At 40.3% G+C, this 19,771-nt stretch overlaps 1 protein-coding gene across 1 annotated transcript; it reads right to left on the bottom strand.

Moving 5' to 3' along the window:
* Window positions 1-6,979: 6,979 nt before the first annotated feature.
* LOC123230463 (zinc finger protein OZF-like) lies at window positions 6,980-17,143 on the bottom strand. Its single transcript, XM_044656615.1, has 4 exons — window positions 17,078-17,143; window positions 15,902-16,972; window positions 14,725-14,731; window positions 6,980-7,215 (listed from the first exon to the last, which is right to left on the bottom strand). Exons 1-4 carry the CDS (start codon window positions 17,141-17,143, stop codon window positions 6,980-6,982), a joined length of 1,380 nt encoding a protein of 459 aa, XP_044512550.1.
* Window positions 17,144-19,771: the final 2,628 nt, after the last annotated feature.

The raw sequence follows: 19,771 nt of genomic DNA, 5'->3' as shown, positions 1-19,771 counted from the left end.
TGGGAAGTACCAAGGGATTGACCAGAGAGAGAACCGTTTTGAATACACAATTCTAAATTATCCAACTTAACCTGCAACAACCTTAACATTTTTTTGGTTTCAGAATCCCTGAAACACCAATCACAATGATTTTAATACAATACCCAACATGAAATAATATCCACCTCAACTTGTATACAAAATAACCAGTAAGAATCAGAACTGGCATGTGACATAAAAAATCTAATATGTTAATTGTTAAAATCGGTTGTGCAAATTCAATGTCCGTTATCCCTCTAAAATACCTGGGTATAACTTTAAACCACTGGTAAGGGATAGCCGAGACACCTTTCCATAAAACCACAAAAACATAATCTATCCAGTCTTCAACCAACATTGTTCCCATCATCCCCCAAACTGACCAGCTAAACACAAAATCTATTGTATTATTAGCCACTATTCTGACTTAATAACAATTAATAACACAATTAATTAAATACAGGTATAATTAAACAGAGCAACAGAGAACAAAACCAAAAAAACAAAAAAGAAATTAAGAAAATCCCTTTCTCTGGGGCAACACCAAGCTTGATGATATTTTCCCCTACCCACAGAGATTTATGAATGGCCTGGGGTTGGGGCTGAGAAGCTCTGAGCAGCTCACCACTGGTTGAGAACTCTCAGCTCTCACCCAATGGCTGAGCTCCCTCTCGGAATGTGCAAGCCCCTCTTACTTCCTGTAAGAATCTAGCTGGCCAACTGTTCACTTCCTGCCTATCTCTCTATCCACCCGTCTGGGGTAGCCAACCTGTGGAAAATATATGTAATGTAATGGGGTCACCAGGGATATTATAAGTAGTTTGTGGGAACATACACACTGGGATTTATGAGAGACTGGACCAGGATGGAAAGACCAGAGTTTACTGGATTCCCACAGGAATGGCAGTTGATCTTAACTATCACTCAGCTTCCCCTAGGCCTGAGTCTAGAAACAGGCTGACAAGGTAAAAGGGACTTAACAGCTTTAATTATGTTTGACTAAAAGATGGGAAAGGGATTTCTATACTTAAAATCTAAAGGATAAAACCACAGGGTAATGGGAGGACTTATTCTACTCTTATCTGAGTGATCTAAACTAACAGGGCCCAAGGAGCTATAAATGGAGTCTCTGGGTGACTGCCTCAGACCTGGAACCTGTCAGGCTTGAGTACAGCTAGGGGCTTTGTGGCTTTGGGATTCTCACTGCAATCTACTGATGATCTCTGGATGCCAGGAGCTAAGGTTGTCTCAGGAACCAAGTAGGAAGGGATTGCTTGAAACGCTGTCCACCAGATCTCAAACTTCTCCTCCTCCCTTGGCTCTGTAGATCTTGTCCTCTTTGCTAGATGCCACACTACACAGGATCCCAGGGGAAAAACCAGGATATAGGATGTCCTTTTACTCTGAGTGCTCCCAGGGCTAACCACAGTTTGTGTTAACCCCTAAAGGAGTCCCTTCTCAGAGCCAAGTCACCTCTTCCTGCTCCTTCATTCCAACCTGGAATTCCCAGCTCCAGCTCCTTCCTGCTATGTACAACTTAATTCCTAATCACTAGCTAATCTAATCTAATCTTCCTCACAACAGTAGGTATAACACACATCAAAAAGTTAAAATTCTTATATAGGAAGAAGTTTCAAAGACTTTACCTTTCACCTAACTTTTTCTATTTACTTTTTTAACCTTCAAAGATATACACTTAATCTAACAGGTTTCAATCACATAAATTCTACCAGATGAAGAAACTATCATTTCAATCTCTTTTTAGATCAGACTCATATATACATGTTTTGTTTGGTTTTTTGTTTTGTTTGTTTTTGTTTTTAAACCCTTAACTTCTGTGTATTGGTTCATAGGTGGAAGAGTGGTAAGGGTGGGCAATGGGGGTCAAGTGACTTGCCCAGCGTCACACAGCTGGGAAGTGTCTGAGGCCAGATTTGAACTTAGGACCTCCTGTCTCTAGGCCTGACTCTCAATCCACTGAGCTACCCAGCTGCCCCTCACATATACATGTTTAAAATAAAACAAGAGTACATAGGAACATGATGTAAGTATGGTCAATTGCCCAGAAAATATGCAATAGTTAAAGTTACTTTATAATACTTTGGAAGATAACTAACAGAAAACTTTCCTAAATTTCTAAATTACATAAAAAAAGAATTTTGAACATAGCACTAACCCAAGAAAGGTGCTCAAAAAATCTAAAATTTAACCACAGAATCATCACATGTAGGGATGGTTTTTTTATAAAGAAAGTAATTATTAGTGAATTTATTAAAAAACACAATCTTAAGAAACCCTTGAGGAGGCAAAATCAAAATTCCATAGATGAAAATTCAATCTTAAATCATAAAACCTTTTGTAATTTTGGGAAGGCTTAAATTTGTAAAATTGCCAGGCCTCAGAATGACACAATTTGCAAGCAGGAGCATTTTAAATCAAGCATTTTAAAGAAGTTCTTCAGGAGTTTCACAGATTGTATTAAGTGTACATTCTTTAGTAAGAATAAAAAAGAAACCATGAGGAGTTTTCTGAGTAATTGATCCTTATGCCAGGATGAGTTCTAACTAAAAGGAAATCAAATAAAATTTGTCGTATGAAATATATTCTCTGCATGTGAATCCTGGAAGACTTTCTGCTCTAAACTCCTGATTGGTAAGATTTGCCATTTGAGGGAAGAGCTTTTGGGACAGACACTAACATTGTTTTGAGTTTTGAGTTCAGTTATAGTTGTCTGATGGGTCCTTGATCATGAAGTTGTTAATCTACCATTCCAGAGAAAAACTACAAGTTACTCAGAAAGAATATGATCTGGAACAGTTACAGGTAGAGATCTTTGTCTGGCAGAACTGAAGGGAGTGATTCTCAGCACATCTGGGGGTTGAATCCCTTTTTGACTCAGCATTTCCACCCTGCCATTTCATGTTGAAAAGGATTGTTTGCTACCTAATTACTTCTGAGCCTGGATGTAAAGTGGAAAATAGGAGCATAATTCAAATTTTAAGATATAACTGTTTGGGGCAGCTGGGTGGCTCAGAGGATTGAGTGTTAGGCCTAGAGAAAGGAAGTCCTAGGTTCAAATCTGACCTCAGACACTTCCTAGCTGTGTGACCCTGGGCAAGTCACTTAACCCTCATTGCCTAGCCCTTACCACTCTTCTACCTTAGAACTATTGGAAGGGTTTAAAAATAAAAAACTTAAAAAAAAAAAGATATAACTGCTTTTAGTCATATGTGGTCCATCCATAAACAAAAAAAACCAAGTGAATTGTTCATTAAACTGTCTGTTAATGCTAATCAAATACAAGATCATGGAAAAATCATATATAAAGTGGAGTCCCTGGAATATCTCATTCTTCCTAAATATAATTAGTGTGGAATAATTATATAATATCTTTTCTATCTAAATGTGGTCAACAACCAAATATGTTCTACTGTAGACAATTCAATGGATAAACACTGTTGTCTACATACAATGGGGAATTACTGAAGTACTTCTTCACCCCACCCATGATTTTGTTTTAACTGGAGTATAATTAGTCTCTTGTAAGTTAATTCATTCCTGGAATCACTGAACCTGTGGGGTGGAGAAATCTATGAGCCAAAAAGGAATGTTGCTTATATTTTTATCTATAGAGTTAGAACCCCAATTGCATCTCATCCTCCTCAAGGAACTGAAATGAAAAATATTGAGAAAACAATAGGTTAGATCAGTGATTCCCAAAGTGGGCACCACCGCCCTCTGGTAGATGCTGCAGCAAAAAATGTGATGGCCACAGGTGCATTTATCTTTCCTATTAATTGCTATTAAAGTTTTAAAAAATTAATTTCCAGGGGTGCTAAGTAATAGTTTTTCTGGAAAGGGGGCAATAGGCCAAAAAAGTTTGGGAACCACTGGGTTAGATAATCCTGTTAAGTTCAATGGAAATGATTCTAATAAAATATGGAAAGGTCTAGAACAGTGGTTTCCAAATTTTTTTGGCCTACCGCCCTCTTTCCAGAAAAAATATTACTTAGTGCCCCCTGGAAATTATGAAACTATTTATTGAACTCAGAATAGAATGTAATACAAAAAAAGTGTGGCCATCACCCCCTGGATCGCTGCAGCACCCACCAGGGAGCAGTGGTGCCCACTTTGAGAATCACTGATCTAGAGTTTCTGAATATTAAATGCACTCTAAGTTCCTAATAGTTGAATAACATTTGAAAAGCTATACTAATCTGACCTGAGATCTGCTTAATAAAAACATTTTAGTGGGAACATCCAAAAAATCTCTACAGGCAACAGGTATTATGAGGAATTAGGAGTTTAAGTAATAAGCATAAGATAGCAGCCAGAGCTGTCAGGCAAGACCTGAAAGTTCCAAGCATGGAACAGTGGTTAGAGAAGGGAAGCTTTTCCTGTGTGACTCTGGTGGCTATGGAAGTTGGGTTGCTTGGCTGAATTGTCTAAAGTGAAGAGCCTGGAAAAGTGGATTGTCTCCAGGAAGAAACCATTTGTCTAGTGAGGAAGATCAGGTTAAGCATTGAATTTAGTTCTGTATGGTGGACATGCAAACTAGTTCATCTCCCTGACTTCATTACCCTGTGGATTTAATTGCTGTGATATCCAAGTTCCTGGGAAGCTGAGATCATCCGTGGAGCTGAAGAGGACTCATTAGTGAGACATCCTTTACCCCTTCAGACCTGCCATCTAAGGATGGCAGCAGGCGGGTGCTGAGTCCTGAACCTCTGCAGCTACTCAGGACCACCAGCAGCAGCAGCATCTCTGCTCAGCTCAGCCTGAGTGGCTGCTGGTGTCTCCCAGCAGCTGCTGCTCTTCCCAGGGAGCCCAACATCCTCCACACTGTCTGTGCCTGGCAGAGAGCTGGCCAGGGTTCAATCCATTCCCGTAAAGCTGATCCTCAGCTGTATCTCTCTGATCTTTGCGATCCTACACTGCACACGGAGCCTCCACACTGTGAGCCATGGCAGGTTCCTCATCCTCCAGGAGCCTCTGGAGTGTTCTGAAGGCTGTCCCTGTCCTGGCAGGTTTCTGTCCAGCCTGACCAGCTCCTGGAAGGGCTCCTGAAGTCAGTGAAAGCCTCAAAAAGCTCCTGTTAGAGGGATTCCCATAACTAGAGATGTCATACAACAGGGAGGATGAATGAATGAATGGCAGGGCCTGGGCCTGTCTGGCTGGAACCTGGGCTGGCTCATTCAGGCAGGGGCTCCCTAGAACACAGTGGATTTGGGGGCAGCCAGAGTGGACCCTTGAGCTCAAGCTGAGGACAAACAGTCATGGCACCCCTAGAGGTTTGGGAAAGACACAGGTCTTAGTTCTGCTGGATTCCAGCCTGGGAGAGCTTGGCCAGGGCTGGAAATGGGCTGCACTCACCTGGGATGGTGCCCTCGGTGTCTTGGGGGACATTCCCTCTGCCTCTGGGGTCTTTGCTTGGGCCCGGGTGGGGTCCTTAGGGAGGGGGAGCCCCCAGGTGGGGAGACTTCTTCTTTGGATGCCTGTAGGGGAAGGAGAGGCAGGAGGGCTCAGAGGAGCTCCCAGGGCCCTTCCCTGGCCTCAGGGGTGACCCTCCCCAACAGGGAGCCTCAGGCTTGGAAAGGACCTCAGACTGGCCAGGAAGAAGCCTCCCCACCCTCTCTGCTGCCATCTTTGGCTTCATTCCACTCAAGACTCTGCATTGGGTGTGTATAAAGGAATTCTACCTAGAGGTCCTCCTACCATAGAGATGTGAAGGGATTAACTGGCCCACAGTGACAGGAAGTAGGATCTGGGGATCCCTGTGCTGGGCCAGCATCAGTTGGTTGGGGCTGTAAGTTCCTGACAGGGGCATCAGTTGCTGAAAGTTGGAGCTGGCAGTTGTGGGGAAGACGGCTGCTGTCCCGGAGCACAGGAACACCTTCCCCCGGCCCTTGGCTGTCCCCTGGCCAGGCTCAGGTTGGCTGTTTCTCTCATTGACAAGTTCTGACCTGGATGTCCACCCTGGGGAAGGACCCGGACTAACCCCTCCCACCATCCGGTGACTGCATCCCCCACCCAGTGGCCTCCTGGCTCCTGGGCTGGGGCCCCATTCTCTAGCCCGGGGGAGCCAGGAACTTCCGTGTTTGTCCCTTTTCAGTGGTTCTTTAACGCGACGGTCAGCCCCTCCCCCACAAACATTTACACTGGGACCCGGGAATCCTGCCCCTCCTCTCTGCTTGCACATGCGCACCCCCCACCTCAGCAATGTAAAACTGGTCCACCCGGGTCTTCCCCCTGCCCAGGAGTCAGGAGCAGAGTCTCAGGGGCCAAAGCAAGGAGCCAGGGCTGCGCCTGCGCGCTGACTCCCTCTCAGCCTCTCACCCAGAAAAGGTCCAGAAACCACAACTGTGAGCTTTCCAAGGACTGAGACTACCCACAGGAGATTCCCAGAATGCCTAGGGGATGCCATAGGGGGTGGTACCAAGGGTTGTGTGACGTAAGAAACTAGGCATTCTAGGAAATGGAGTTTGCGGGGAAAGACTTGGCTAACATATGAAGTCTTGACATAAATGCTGGGAAAAGGAGTCCTGCCTGTGTGCCTGGGTTTAAAGCCATGGTGGGGGAGGAGTTATACAGAAATTTGGGAGGGGGTGGGAGGATGAGGGGGTGGGGGTGCAGGCCCCTCTTCCCCACGCCCATTTTTCCTCCAACCCTGCAGAGATTCTTCTTTATCCTGCAAAATGCCTCAAAAGACTCTGGCACCCACCAGGTGCGCCTAATAAGTGCCTACAGACTGATTCCCTGAGGGGCGGATTAATGGCTCTATGCTCCCCACGGAACACACACACTAATAGACTCTCCTCTCCTCTCCCCTCCCGGAAGCACACACTTCCACAGCCAGGCACACCACCTCTGCCAGTTCTGGCTTGCTGCGCACGCGCACGTTTTTGGTCACACTCTCACTAACCCCGAAGGGGTGCACCTGGGTCTTCCCCTTCCCGGGGACTTAGGGAGCAGCAAGGCTCAGCTGCCGGAGCAGGGTGTCCCGGCGCCCAACACCACCACCAGCACCGCTGACTCCCTCCCCTCCCCGTCTTTTCAAGCAAAGGTCCAAGAAGCACAGCTTTGCGCCCTTCAGGACCCGAGACAGCCCACATGAGTTCCCATCACGTCCAGAGGCTGCCACGGTGGGGAGGAGCCGGGAGGAGAGAGGTCCAGTAACTGGAGTCCTCCACCGGGGAACTACAAGACGTGCGTGATGTCATGACACAGGCATTCTGGGAAATGAAGTCCTCCTGTCTAGGCCACTCCCCGTAGAGGCTTGGTAGGGGAGGGGTCATAGGAGGATTTTTTTTTCCCCCAACCTGGGGGGCTGCATCCTTCTCCTCCCCACCCCCATTACCCCTTCCTGCCCAGCCTTGCTGCTTCTTTAGACTCGAAGCTGCCTCAGGCTACAGCCTGGCATACAGCAAGTGCCTAATAAAGAAATGGGAAGCCCAAGACCGGATTATGGGGAGAGGCTGATGCTTTACCATGGCTAGGACAAACCTCTGTTACTTTAAGGTGATAAAAGAAGGTCCTTCCAGTGTGCTGTGTCTCCTGTCATTAAACAGGGGTCCGGTTTTGTTGGTCCTCTTCCGATAACACCTGATTAATTACCTGGCTTGGAAAATTTGACTTTATTTATCCACGTGGACTAATTCTTTTTTTTTTTTTTTTAATTTTAAACCCTTAACTTCTGTGTATTGACTTATAGGTGGAAGAGTGGTAAGGTTAGGCAATGGGGGTCAAGTGACTTGCCCAGGGTCACACAGCTGGCACGTGGACTAATTCTTAAGAACAATGTTAGCACATCACAACAGAAGCTTGCAGGCAGCCTGTTTCTAAGGTGGAGGAGAATCCCAGGAGCCCTCCAGGGTGGGCAGGACTGAGGCTAGTGGAGGAAAGCAGGGAAGTAATCTGAACCCTGCAGTGTGTGTATGGGAGGCTGGAAAGCTTAGAGGTGAGCCCTCACCAGTCTTAGAGGGAAAGAGGGAGACAAAGAGGCTCTCCAGCTGCCCCCCAGAGGCCTGGTCCACTCAGACCTATAAATGATGTGCATTCCTGCAGGCTTAGAAGATGCTCGAAGCCATCCCAGGCCTGATGCTCTAGCAAGAGGGAAAGAATTCACTTATGTCAAGTTCTTCTGAAGCCTGAAAGAGGAGGCTGTAGAAGCTGCTCCTCCTGGGAGTATTACTCAAGCAGGCTTTTAACAGAATGTCTTGTGTCTTTTGTAAATCTGTGTCCTGTGTCCTGTGTGTGCACACTGGGGAGGTTTTTGTGGAAGGAAACCTCTGATTGATGAGGTACTCTTGTCTCTCACCTCCATTTATCCAGAGAAATGGGGTGGGGAGATCAGAGAATTAAGTTTAAGTAATTAAAAAAGAACAATTCTGTGTGGATTTGTGGTTTGTTAAACCTTGAGATAATTTAAGTGAAAAGAAATCTTGCATTTTGTCCTCTGCTCTTTCTACAAGACAGGCTGGAAAATTATTCATTGTTTCTCCCTCTTCTTCCAATGGCCAACAAAGAAGAGAGAAAAGAACAGAGAGATGCTTTGCTCTCATCATTAGATAAATTTTAAGACTGATGTCTGTGGTTTTTGAAAATCACAAATGATTCTGAATTGTATTTGTGGAAGATTCTGTATAATATAAGACTTTGGGTTTACGAAAATGTGGAAACGTTATTTTGATATATGTACTATTGAGGTGTGAGCATCAAGTAAAAATGTAATAACCTCTGAGATTGAGTTTTAAAATTTTTAAGTTTTAAAATTTGTAAATTTGAAATGGAGCCTGTACTAAGGGTCTGAGATATTAAGAATTTCTAGATTTTTTATTGAATTGTAATATATTGATTATTACCAAAACATGTATTTTGTGCAAGCATGATTCTGCTAAAATTGTAAATAGGTGTTTAAATGTAAATGTATGTTTAGAAGTAATTTGTTAGAATTTGATCATGTTTACTCACAAATGATCTGCAATTCATACTATAAATTAAATGTTTGGGGTAAATTGGTTAGCTTTAGAGACTAGTTTTGATTTGCAGTAGAGAAAAAGTTAGTAGAAGAGTAGATATTTACAAACTTGTAAGGTGGTGAGACGCCATTAGAGTAAAGAGGTAGAATAAAAGTTCGGATTATGGAAGCATGAGGAACAAAATTGGGTTATTGGGGGTAATTCTCTCTAAGCTGAAATAGGTGAGACTTGTCATGTAAGGCAAAAAGGTTTTTAGGATCTTGACAGGGTATTGTAAGCTTGAAATTGTGTAAATAGAATTAGCTTGATCCCGTTAATAGTCAAAATTCTACTCTACCTAGGCGTGCTAATGATGTCACCCTAACCTCCCTTAGTGGGGAGGGGAGACGAGTTACCCACACGTGACAATAAGTAACAAATCAAGAATAAGGGACTGCCCTTTGGGCAGTCCAAATCAATGTAGAAATTGCCATTTGTCCATTTGAATTAGAGGTGGACCACAGGAAGTGATGAAAGACACGATCTCTTTAAGTAAGTTAGTGAACTTCCTGTGGGGGCAGTTGCCGTCTCGAACTGGAAGAAGAAGCATCTCCTGAGACCACAGACAGCTTACACTCTATATTGTCACATGGGTAAGTTAGGCTGACTTCCTTGGCCTAGCTGGGCCAATTCTAAACTCTGCCTATCTGGCTGTTGGGCCTTGTGGCTTACAGCTTCATTTATTAAGCTTTATAACCTTCTTCTCTCTCTCCCTTTTTCTCTTTATTCCTACTTTTTACCTACCAGACTGTAAATAAACTCTTCAACCCGATGCTGACTTGGGTCTGATTTAATTACGGAATCAATCTAAATTGTTGATTCCTGGCAGCCACATATTTTAATATATATATATCTATAAATACCTAAATTTTCCTTCTTACAAAATCCAATTGTGGCTATATGAAGTGCTCAGAGGGAAGCCCTTAGAAGTCAGGGTGGTGATCCCAGTCTAAAGCTGAGAGAGGACTCCCCTCTTTTAAGTAAGGCTTATGATCCCTGAGTAGAAGTTCTGGCATGAGCCAGTGACACAGCTTCAGCTTGTACATGATTCAGTGTCCTTTTGAAACATGAGGATAACCTTTCCCTTTTTGACAAATTCTTATGAACAGCACAAAAAACAAATTGTAAGATGGAAGTTCTGAAGTTTCTTTTTCCAAAGTGAATCATAGTGTAAAAGGGAATTCTTTCTTCTCTTTGAGTTTACACTTGTTAAAGGGAATCTTTTATTCCCTTTGTCTATTTTGAGTTAACACTCTGGTTCACAATAACTTAAGTACCCCTACTTAGTACCTCACCAGATTGTGAAGACAGGATTAACTCTCCTTTGTCTACTTTTGAATCAAGAAAAGCTTAAACACCCCTTTTCACCTCAATCAACCAGGAATCTGTGAACTCTTTTGATGAATTTTCACCTCTCCAGAAGGTGAGAAGTAGTTCCTACAAACACTGCCCCATGGGCAGTGCTGGGCAATTTGGAAGCTGTGATTAGCCCTTGTGAAAAGTTGAAGGGAAAAGAAGTCAGTATAAAAAAGGCCCTGAATTTCTGGCACTAGGGAAGAGGACTTGAAGAAGGAAGTCAGCTTCAAGAAGAAGCTCAGCTTCAAGGAGGAGCTGGGCTTCAAGAAGAAAGTTGGCCTCAGGAATCACCTTCAGCTCAAGTCATCATCTTGGTGTACCTCTTGGAAGGAACATGGGTGAGTGGATAGCTGGCTTTCCCTCTCTGTCTTCTGGAGAGTTTAATTCCAGTTGAAGGTCAAATCCTAGCTTAGTCTAGCACCAGGGCAATATTTAGTTAGATAGGCTAATGTCTTCTCTACCCTTTTGTATTTCTCTGCTTTCACTCTTTCCACCTCTTTTGTAAACAAAAGCTATTAAAGTCATTTCTACTTTGAGCAATAATACTTTGAATTGGTGACCACCATTATTACTTATAATTTTCATATATTTTAGTCAAACCATTAAAATTTAATTCCTACAATAGTCAGGGATTAGAGATTAGATCTCCAGAAAATTCTGCATCCCATAGAACCTGGGGTAGAGAAAGTGGTTTGTCAAAAAAGTGTCATATGTTATGATTCCTTTTAGCAAAAGTATCACCAAAGAATCTACAAACAATTCTGGAATTGCAGGAATTGAGAAGATTCTTTTTGGATGAAGACAACTTCTGAAGATGGGGTGCATCTAGTTAGCAATATTGATGTTTCTTGTTGTTTAAAGGGGAGGCAAGTGAGAATAACACAACCTTGAAAGTTAAAATTGGAGGGTTTGTGTGCAGAGACATTAGCGTGTTATTCTCAAGTTATTAATAATGCCAAAGAATTAGTAAAAGCTGGTTTCACCGCCACCATCTATTCCCTATAGAACAGCTTTAAGTATTTGGGTTGGGTCTTTGGAATTTGCCTGGGAACTTGCCTGGGGAAGGTGCCCCAGACTGACATGATCGAATCTTAAGTATCAATCTTGAGTACTTTTGGCTTAGAGGTCTCTCCTATTGAATGTTTGTATTTGGATTATTGAAGCTTCTTCTAGGAGGTCAAGCCCCACTCCTAGATAATCTAGTCCCTAACTACTCCCTTAAAATATTGATTTGTTTGGATGTATCCATTGTAAAGCTATTCTCCAATAGCTTGAATGTGTTCATTGTAAAGCCATTGTAAAGCTATTCAATGCTGTCTCCTACCATTGCAAAAATGTTAAAATCCCTTCTGGGAGACTTGATTTCATCAGGATTCTCCTTATAGTTAAGGGGTTTTTCTCTGTAAATTTTGGGAAGCAGCATGTGTCTTAGGTCAATAGCTTGAGGCAGTGCCCTACATTTTTCTCTGTAAGCCTTGGGAGCATCTGTCTTGGGATAATGACCTGAGACAGTGCCCCCTCCCCTATCTCTCTCAATAAAGCATTATATTTTAAATGAGTAATTTCCCTGGGTTTTATATATAAGTACATGTACATATATATATTTAATGAGCGGTAAAAGAGGGTGAACTTTGAAATTTCCAAGGTCCCCTCAATTTCCACTCCATAAAACAATAATCCTGAGAGGAAAATGGTAATATTATTCTCATTTGACAAATTAGTAAATTGAGGCAGACAGCCCTTAAGTGTCTATTCCAGGGTCACACAGGTAGGTAGAGGTACTTTTAAGTTCTTGATTTGATTAAAAATAAGACAAAGGGTAAGTTAATTCTATCTTCACAGATCCCATTATTATCTTTTAGATCCTTACCTTCCTTCTTGGAATCAATGTTGTATATGGCTTCCAAGGCACAAGAATGGTAAGAGTTAGGCAATGGGGTTAAGTGACTTGCCCAGTTTCACACAGCTAGGAAATGTTTAAGGCTAGATTTGAACCTAGAACCTCCCATCTCTAGTATACCTGTCTACCAATCCACCAACTCACCTAGCTAACTCTATGTTATTGTAACTTTAACAGAATATTCATATTAGATGGCCTAATAAAGGGTTTTAGATGTATTAGAAACAGAGAAATAAGAATAAGCAGATCTGTGTAAGGCAATTTGATAGTTCTGTTTCAGGTTTCAAACTCAGTATATTGTTTATGAAAAGGTGAAAGCTGGCAAACCATTATAAAGATATGCTACAGAAAAGCAGCTTCTCTTACAATCTGGATGTTGCTAGATTATAAACTAAATTTTTTAAAAAGTGTAAAAATAGACATTTGAAAGAAAATCCATGTATTTTATCAACCCTGTTGATCATGTGTTTTAGTCAAGTATTGTTTATTAATTTCAATCCCAATTTCAGATATAAATCTAATTCTCAAGGACTGTTTCATTCTGAATTTGACAATCCTTTATGGAAACAATAAAATAATTTGGGTTATCATAAAATTATACTATTATGTGATAATGGTCGTAACAGAATCTATAATATGGTATTACACAAAATAATCTATTAAATATAACAATATAATACAATGTGTAATACTGTATCATTTAATATTGTATGATATCGATATTGTTAAAAACCATCAAATGTTTCTTTGGCTATATTTGAAAGGAAAAATTGAAGAGATCTACTTAAATCTCCTTGTTTCCTTGTAAGGATAAGATCAAATGAAATTCTTAACCCCTTCTCCATTATACTGCCTCTTTGAATAAAGGGAAAGTAATTATTAAAGGGAGGAGGAGTAATCAGGACTCTGTTCATCTTATAAAAATATCTTACTGTGTAGCATTCAGATTTTAACCAATGAAGAATCTGAGACTATTTCTCTGAGGATAATATGGTTTTTGAATGAGAGCATGGGATATGAATGAGTAAAAAACGTGTCTCTTTCACCATTGTTCCTAGAAAAGAGGGTGCCTTGCCTCTTACTTATGAAGGGAATTGTGTCCTATTTCTTTTTAGCTCAAAGTTAGGATGTTCCCTGAATCCCCATTGGTTGATATTTCAAGAGATAAGGTGGTCTTGGAGACCTCAACTCCTCTCTTATTACTTCATCAGAGGGGTTGGACTTCTGCTCAGAAATCAGCCAACTACATCATGAACCTGTATCCTTGGAAAGAATGGACTGACCAGGAGGGATCAGGTCTCTTATTCCTTCCACATCTTCCCCATGCACTCTTTGTTTGGTAAGAACTATAAGTGACAGCAAAAAAACAAGAAACAAGTGAGTGCCAATTTATGAGGCAATAGTTAAAAAAAAAATAACAGACGAATGCCAACAAATAGTGAGGAAGAATAACAATTAGAATTTCAAAGAAAAAATCCTTATTGTAGTATTTTTTGCACAATATGAAATTTGAGGTGTTTAATGAGGGCTACTCTGTGGGAAAGTCTATGAAGTCTGTACTACAGCAAAATGACTTTCCTAGTGAATTAGAGGCACTGAATCTTTCATTCTTTGAACATCCCTTCATTATAGAAAGAATGTTGTTCAACACTGAACATACAACTCTCCTCCATAATTTCATATTTTATTTTTTGACAACTATTATGTATAAAAAAACCCCAACATTTAAAAAAAATTGAGTCTTAGATTTTCTTTCCCACACCCAAGAGATGTTAAGCAATCTTATATAAATTTTGCATGTGAAATCTTATAAAACATTTTTCCATATTGATCTTTCTGTGGAACTAAACTTGAACAAATGACAAAAATTTAAAAAGTGAAAAATTGCCACTCAGCTGCCCCCTACATCATTGTATTGTTGAGAATAACTCAATTCACAGTTGTTACGCATACAACATTTTTGTCACAATATGCAATGGTTCTCCTGGTATTGCTGAATTCACTCTGCATCAGTTCTCAAGTCTTTCTAGTTTTTTTCCCAGCTCCTCCTTCTACTCATTAATTATAAAACAACAGTATTCCACTACAATCATATGCCACAATTTACTCAGCTATCTCACAATTGATGAGTTCACTCTTACTTTCCAATTCTTTTGTCACCACAAAAAGAGGAGCTTTAAGTGTTGAGGTTTTTAAAAAATACATATAGGTCCTTTTCCTTTTTGCTTCTTAATGCCATTTGGACATAGTTCAAAATTGCTCTATCCAGTTCACAACTCGACTAAATATTTCATTAATATCTCTTTCCCACTCTAATTTTTGTCCTTTTCCTTTTCTATAATAGATAATAGTCTATTATCTATACAGATAATATAATTAGATAATAGTCAATCTAATAGATGTGGGGTGGTCCCTCAGACTTATAGTGATCACCCTCATCCTGAGGAAAACACAAACAAGTAGAGCACATTCATTCAGTTTTTCTGTACTGTGAATCCTCTGATATGAAGTAAGAAATAATCTCTGTATGAAAGCCTTCCTAGAGGGAATCCATCTAAAACTAGTTTGATGAGAAGACATTTTCTCATACTGAACAAGCTCTGCATTCTCCATTTCAATGTCTTTCATCTTTCAGGATAGCAATCAGACTCTTATCCAAAAGGAATTCTCAACTGGGAATAAGAGAAGATTGTTGCCTGAAGGTCTTACCCACATTCATCATAGTCCTAAAGTTTTTCTCCAGTGTGGATCCACTTATGTTAAATTATCTAAAAGTGGCAATTATAAGATCAACCTCACTCATGAAGTTTTTCTCCAAAGAAGATCTTCTGTCATGAAGCAACAGTAGGGCTTTTCACATGGTTTATATTCATAATGTTTGGAGTGGCATCTCAGGGTCTGCATCCCCACTCAAATTAGCAGACAAGAGACTTGTAAGATTTAAATTAATGTCCAAATACTCCAAGTAGTGTAATTTATAAAGTTTATTATCTAACAAAATAGAACCATGTGACTAAGTTTTTCTACCTGCTCAAAAGTCCCATGTCCACAGTTGCCCTCACAGGAAGAGAAGAGAGCAAGAGATGGAACTCCACAGAATTTATATCCTGTCAGGTGGAGTGGTAGGAATCATAGTTTTTTTAGGGTAACAGATTCTAATTTGTCCTACCTTCCTTAATTTTCCCAGCATTGTTGAATCCATCAGAGCATTTAAGTTTGCAATTTCTAAGTTGAGTCAGAAATTTAGACACTGCCAGGGCCTTTCAGACTGAAACATTTAGGACAAAGAGTTAAGATTTTAGCTGTAAGTTTTTAATACTTTTCACATGGAAATGGCAATCTAACCTCTTAATCCATGAATTAAAAAAAATTTAAGAGGAGAAAAAGTGGAGTTTTGGCCACATTAAAAAAGTGAATAAAGGGCAGATATTTATGTATATATAAAAAGATGCTGGGGGAGAAGATTTCTCTATTCTTTATAAGGAGAGATTAGTATCTCCCTTCAGAAGAGAACCTAACTTTCACTAATTTATTAAAGGAAGTTTCCAATTTGCCATTACTCATATTAATAAATGTCAGATGTAGAATTATGCATGATTTTATCCTTTACAAAAGGTTTCTCTCTAGTGTGGATTTTCTGATGTCTAGTGAGAGATCCCGTCTCTGTGAAAGCCTTTCCACACCGTTTACATTCATAAGGTTTCTCTTCAGTGTGAATTCTCTGATGTACAGCAAGATGGCTCCTCTGTGTGAAAGCCTTTCCACAGTATTCACATTCATAAGGTTTCTCTCCAGTGTGGATTTTCTGATGTGCTGCAAGAGAGCCTCTCTGTGCAAAAGCCTTTCCACACTGTTGACATTCATAAGGTTTCTCTCTAGTGTGGATTCTCTGATGTACAGCAAGATGGCCCCTCTCTGTGAAAGCCTTTCCGCACTGTTTACATTCATGAGGTTTCTCTCCAGTGTGGATTCTCTGATGTGTAGCAAGATTGCCCCTTTGTGTGAAAGCCTTTCCACACTGTTTACATTCATAAGGTTTCTCTCCAGTGTGGATTCTCTGATGTGCAGCAAGATGGGCCCTTTGTGTGAAAGCCTTTCCACACTGTGTACATTCATAAGGTTTCTCTCCATCATGAATGCTCTGATGTTTAGCAAGATGGCCCTTCTCTGTGAAAGCCTTTCCACACTGTTTGCATTCATAAGGTTTCTCTCCAGTGTGAATGATCTGATGTGCAGTGAGAGAGCCTCTCTGTGTGAAAGCCTTTCCACACTGTTGACATTCATAAGGTTTCTCTCCAGTGTGGATTCTCTGATGTGCAGCAAGAGATCCCCTCAATGTAAAAGCCTTTCCACACTGTTTACATTCATAAGGTTTCTCTCCAGTGTGGATTCTCAGGTGTGCAACAAGACAATTCCTCTGTGTGAAAGCCTTTCCACACTGTTTACATTTATAAGGTTTCTCTCCAGTGTGGATTTTATAATGTTGAGAAAGATAGTCCCTTTTTGTGAAAGCCTTTCCACAGAGTCCACAGTCATAAGGTTTCTCTTCAGTGTGGATTCTCTGATGTGCAACAAGACAATTCCTCTGTTTGAAAGCCTTTCCACACTGTTTACATTCATGAGGTTTCTTGTCAGTGTGGATTTTCTGATGTAGAGCAAGATGGCCCCTTTTTATGAAAGCCTTTCCACAGTGTTTATATTCATAAGGTTTCTCTCCAGAATGGATTATTTGATGTGCAACAAGCTCAGAGTTTTGACTGAAAGGTCTCCCTCCTTTATCATTCACAGAAATCATCTCTACATGTTTACTTTTTGGATGTTTAATGAAAACTAAACTGCAGCCAAAGGCCATTCCTTCTTGGTTACCTTGATACGTGGACTTTTCAAGAGGTTTCTCACTTGACTGAACAAGTCCTATTTCTTCAGGAAAGCATTTTCTGTGTTGACTATCCTGACAACATTCATTTCCCGAAATCAATTTCATAAACTGATTTAGGGCTGAAAATTGGCTGAATTTTTCTGCAGTTTCATCAAATTCACAGCCGCTCTTTAGATTTTTATTTACCTTGATATCAGAGTCAAAGATTTCTCTCAAAATCAAGTCACAGGGACCCTCATTCATACATCTTTGGGGGCCAGATCCTTCCACAAAAAGCCTCAGCTTTGTAGACATCTCCTTCACTTCAAAATTAGTGCCTGCATCTGAAGAAAACAAATACTGATATAACACAGAAGGAAGGAGGACATACACACACATAGAGCAATATAAGTTCTTTCCTCTGATAGCAGAAAGTAAACTGATTTTTATTCTATTTCTCCAGGCAAAAAGGAGTTTTTAAACTTAAACAAGCAGAACTAATCTTTGGATACACCATTTGGTCATATCAGCAAGATGGATGAATTTAGAAAGTATTTTACATATAATAACAATGAATCCTCACAATGGACCTACGACACAGGTAGGCCCAAGATTCTTATCATACTTCACAACTAATGTCATGAGTAAAGAATGGAGGTATGACATGACCAACTTCCTTGCAGCTAGACAACAACTCAAACTCTGTGCCTGAGCATACTTTGTCCTCTATATTGGATAGTACATCTTTCTATCTTTCCTAAAAAGTTATTCATCCATCATTAGTACAATTTTGTGAATCTCAGGTAACCTCCTATAGCAAGGATGGGCAAACTAAGGCCCACAGGCCAGATGCGGCCCCCTGAAATGTTCTATCTGGTCTGCGTGACATTATTCCTAATCTGACAAATAAAAAAGGATACAGGCTATAAGAAAAATAAATATTTTTTTCTTTTTTTCCTCTCTTTCATTTTATATCAGTGATGACATACACATTTATTGACTTATCCTAGATATTGGAATGTTATGTTGAGTGAGGGGCACTGGTTGCTGGCAACTTTGTAGAGAAGAGTAAAACTGGCAACTGGGGTGGGGAGGGGGGAAAATCACAAAGGTGATTTAGCTATGGCTCCCAAGGTGGGTGGGGTAGGCGCTGAAAGGGGACTTAAACCAGTTTCCTTAACTTCTTTAAAATCCAAACTTCCTGTAGGGAATTGGACTCTCCTCCTGGGGATTGCAAATTGATAACTCTTCTTCCTCCCTCACAGCCTAGGCCTTCTGAGTCCAGGTCAACTGGAACCCTGCTCTCTAGTTTTCCACGTTTTACCCTAACATCTGCTGTACGCTGTGACTTCTGGGGCTCTAGGAGCTGCTGCTGCCACTGCCTCCGTCCCAGATCAATGGAGCCTCCTCACAGTAACTTACCCCCTCTACCACGTCTAGATATTCTTAATGTTCCAAAATTAGAGTTCTACAAATCCTTGTTCAGATCCACTTTCCCAAATCTGATATCTCATGCTCAGAAAGTTACTGTTGTTTGCTTCATCATATATATGTGAACAGGTGTTTTCTACAATGAAACTTCAAAAGAGTTGCCTTAGAAACAGACTCACAGATGAGCATTTAATGTCTCTTGTAAGAACAAGTGCATCCCAGTTCAAACCAAATTATGAAAAACTTTTGGAAATGCAGTCAGTTTCATTCATCACATTCTCCTTCATAATCTTTCAGTCATTAATAGGGCTTAGTATCACAAAAAATACAAGAATTAAGTAAAATATATCATTGTTATTTTTTAATAAATTATATTGGCCTGCCTAAAATTTTTTCCTTTCCTTTGGCCCCCTCTTTAAAAAGTTTGCTCATCACTGCTCTATACTGTTCTCATTATTTTCGATGCACTATCACATGGTCATTCTTGGTAAATTTTTTATGCTAAGCAGAAAAACAACTTCACTCTTTTTAACTCTCATGCAGTAATTTTCAAAATGGAATATAAATTTCCTTCTTCTCTTTATACATGCAAAAATATTAAGCCATTCAATTTGGAATTATGTCCAATGGGCTTTAAAAAATGCATGCCCTTTGATCTAGCAACACCACTACTGGGTTTGTATTCCAAAGAGATAATTTAAAAATGGTTTTACAAAAACTCTTTTCCCCACTGTTTGTGGTGTGTGAAATTAGAAAATGAAGGGAAATCTCTTGATTAAAGAATGACTACAGAAATTGTGGTATATGATATTGATGGAATACTATTATGCTATAAGGAGCAATGAATTCGAGGATTTCAATATGAACTGGAAGAACCTCCATGAACTGATGCAGAGTGAAATGAGCAGAATCAAGAGAACATTGAACAGAGAAAGTGAAACTTTGTGGAACAATCGAATGTACTGAACTTTGTTACTAGTAGCAATGCAATGATTCAGGACAATCCTGAGAGACTTGTGAGAAAGAATGCTATCTACATTGAGGGAAAGAACTGTGGGAGTAGAAACAGAGAAGAAAAATATGTGATTTATCACTTATATATATGAGTACTGTGAGTGTGAAACCCCCTGTCTCTTTTATGATTATAATAGTATTATCCTTTATGATTACTTTAATAACATAATCATTAGT

This window comes from Gracilinanus agilis, chromosome 1 (assembly GCF_016433145.1).
Source record: "Gracilinanus agilis isolate LMUSP501 chromosome 1, AgileGrace, whole genome shotgun sequence".
In the NCBI taxonomy this organism is placed as follows: domain Eukaryota; kingdom Metazoa; phylum Chordata; class Mammalia; order Didelphimorphia; family Didelphidae; genus Gracilinanus; species Gracilinanus agilis.
The sequence above is the reverse complement of the archived record's forward strand: the minus strand, read 5'-3'. Positions and strand labels throughout refer to the sequence as shown.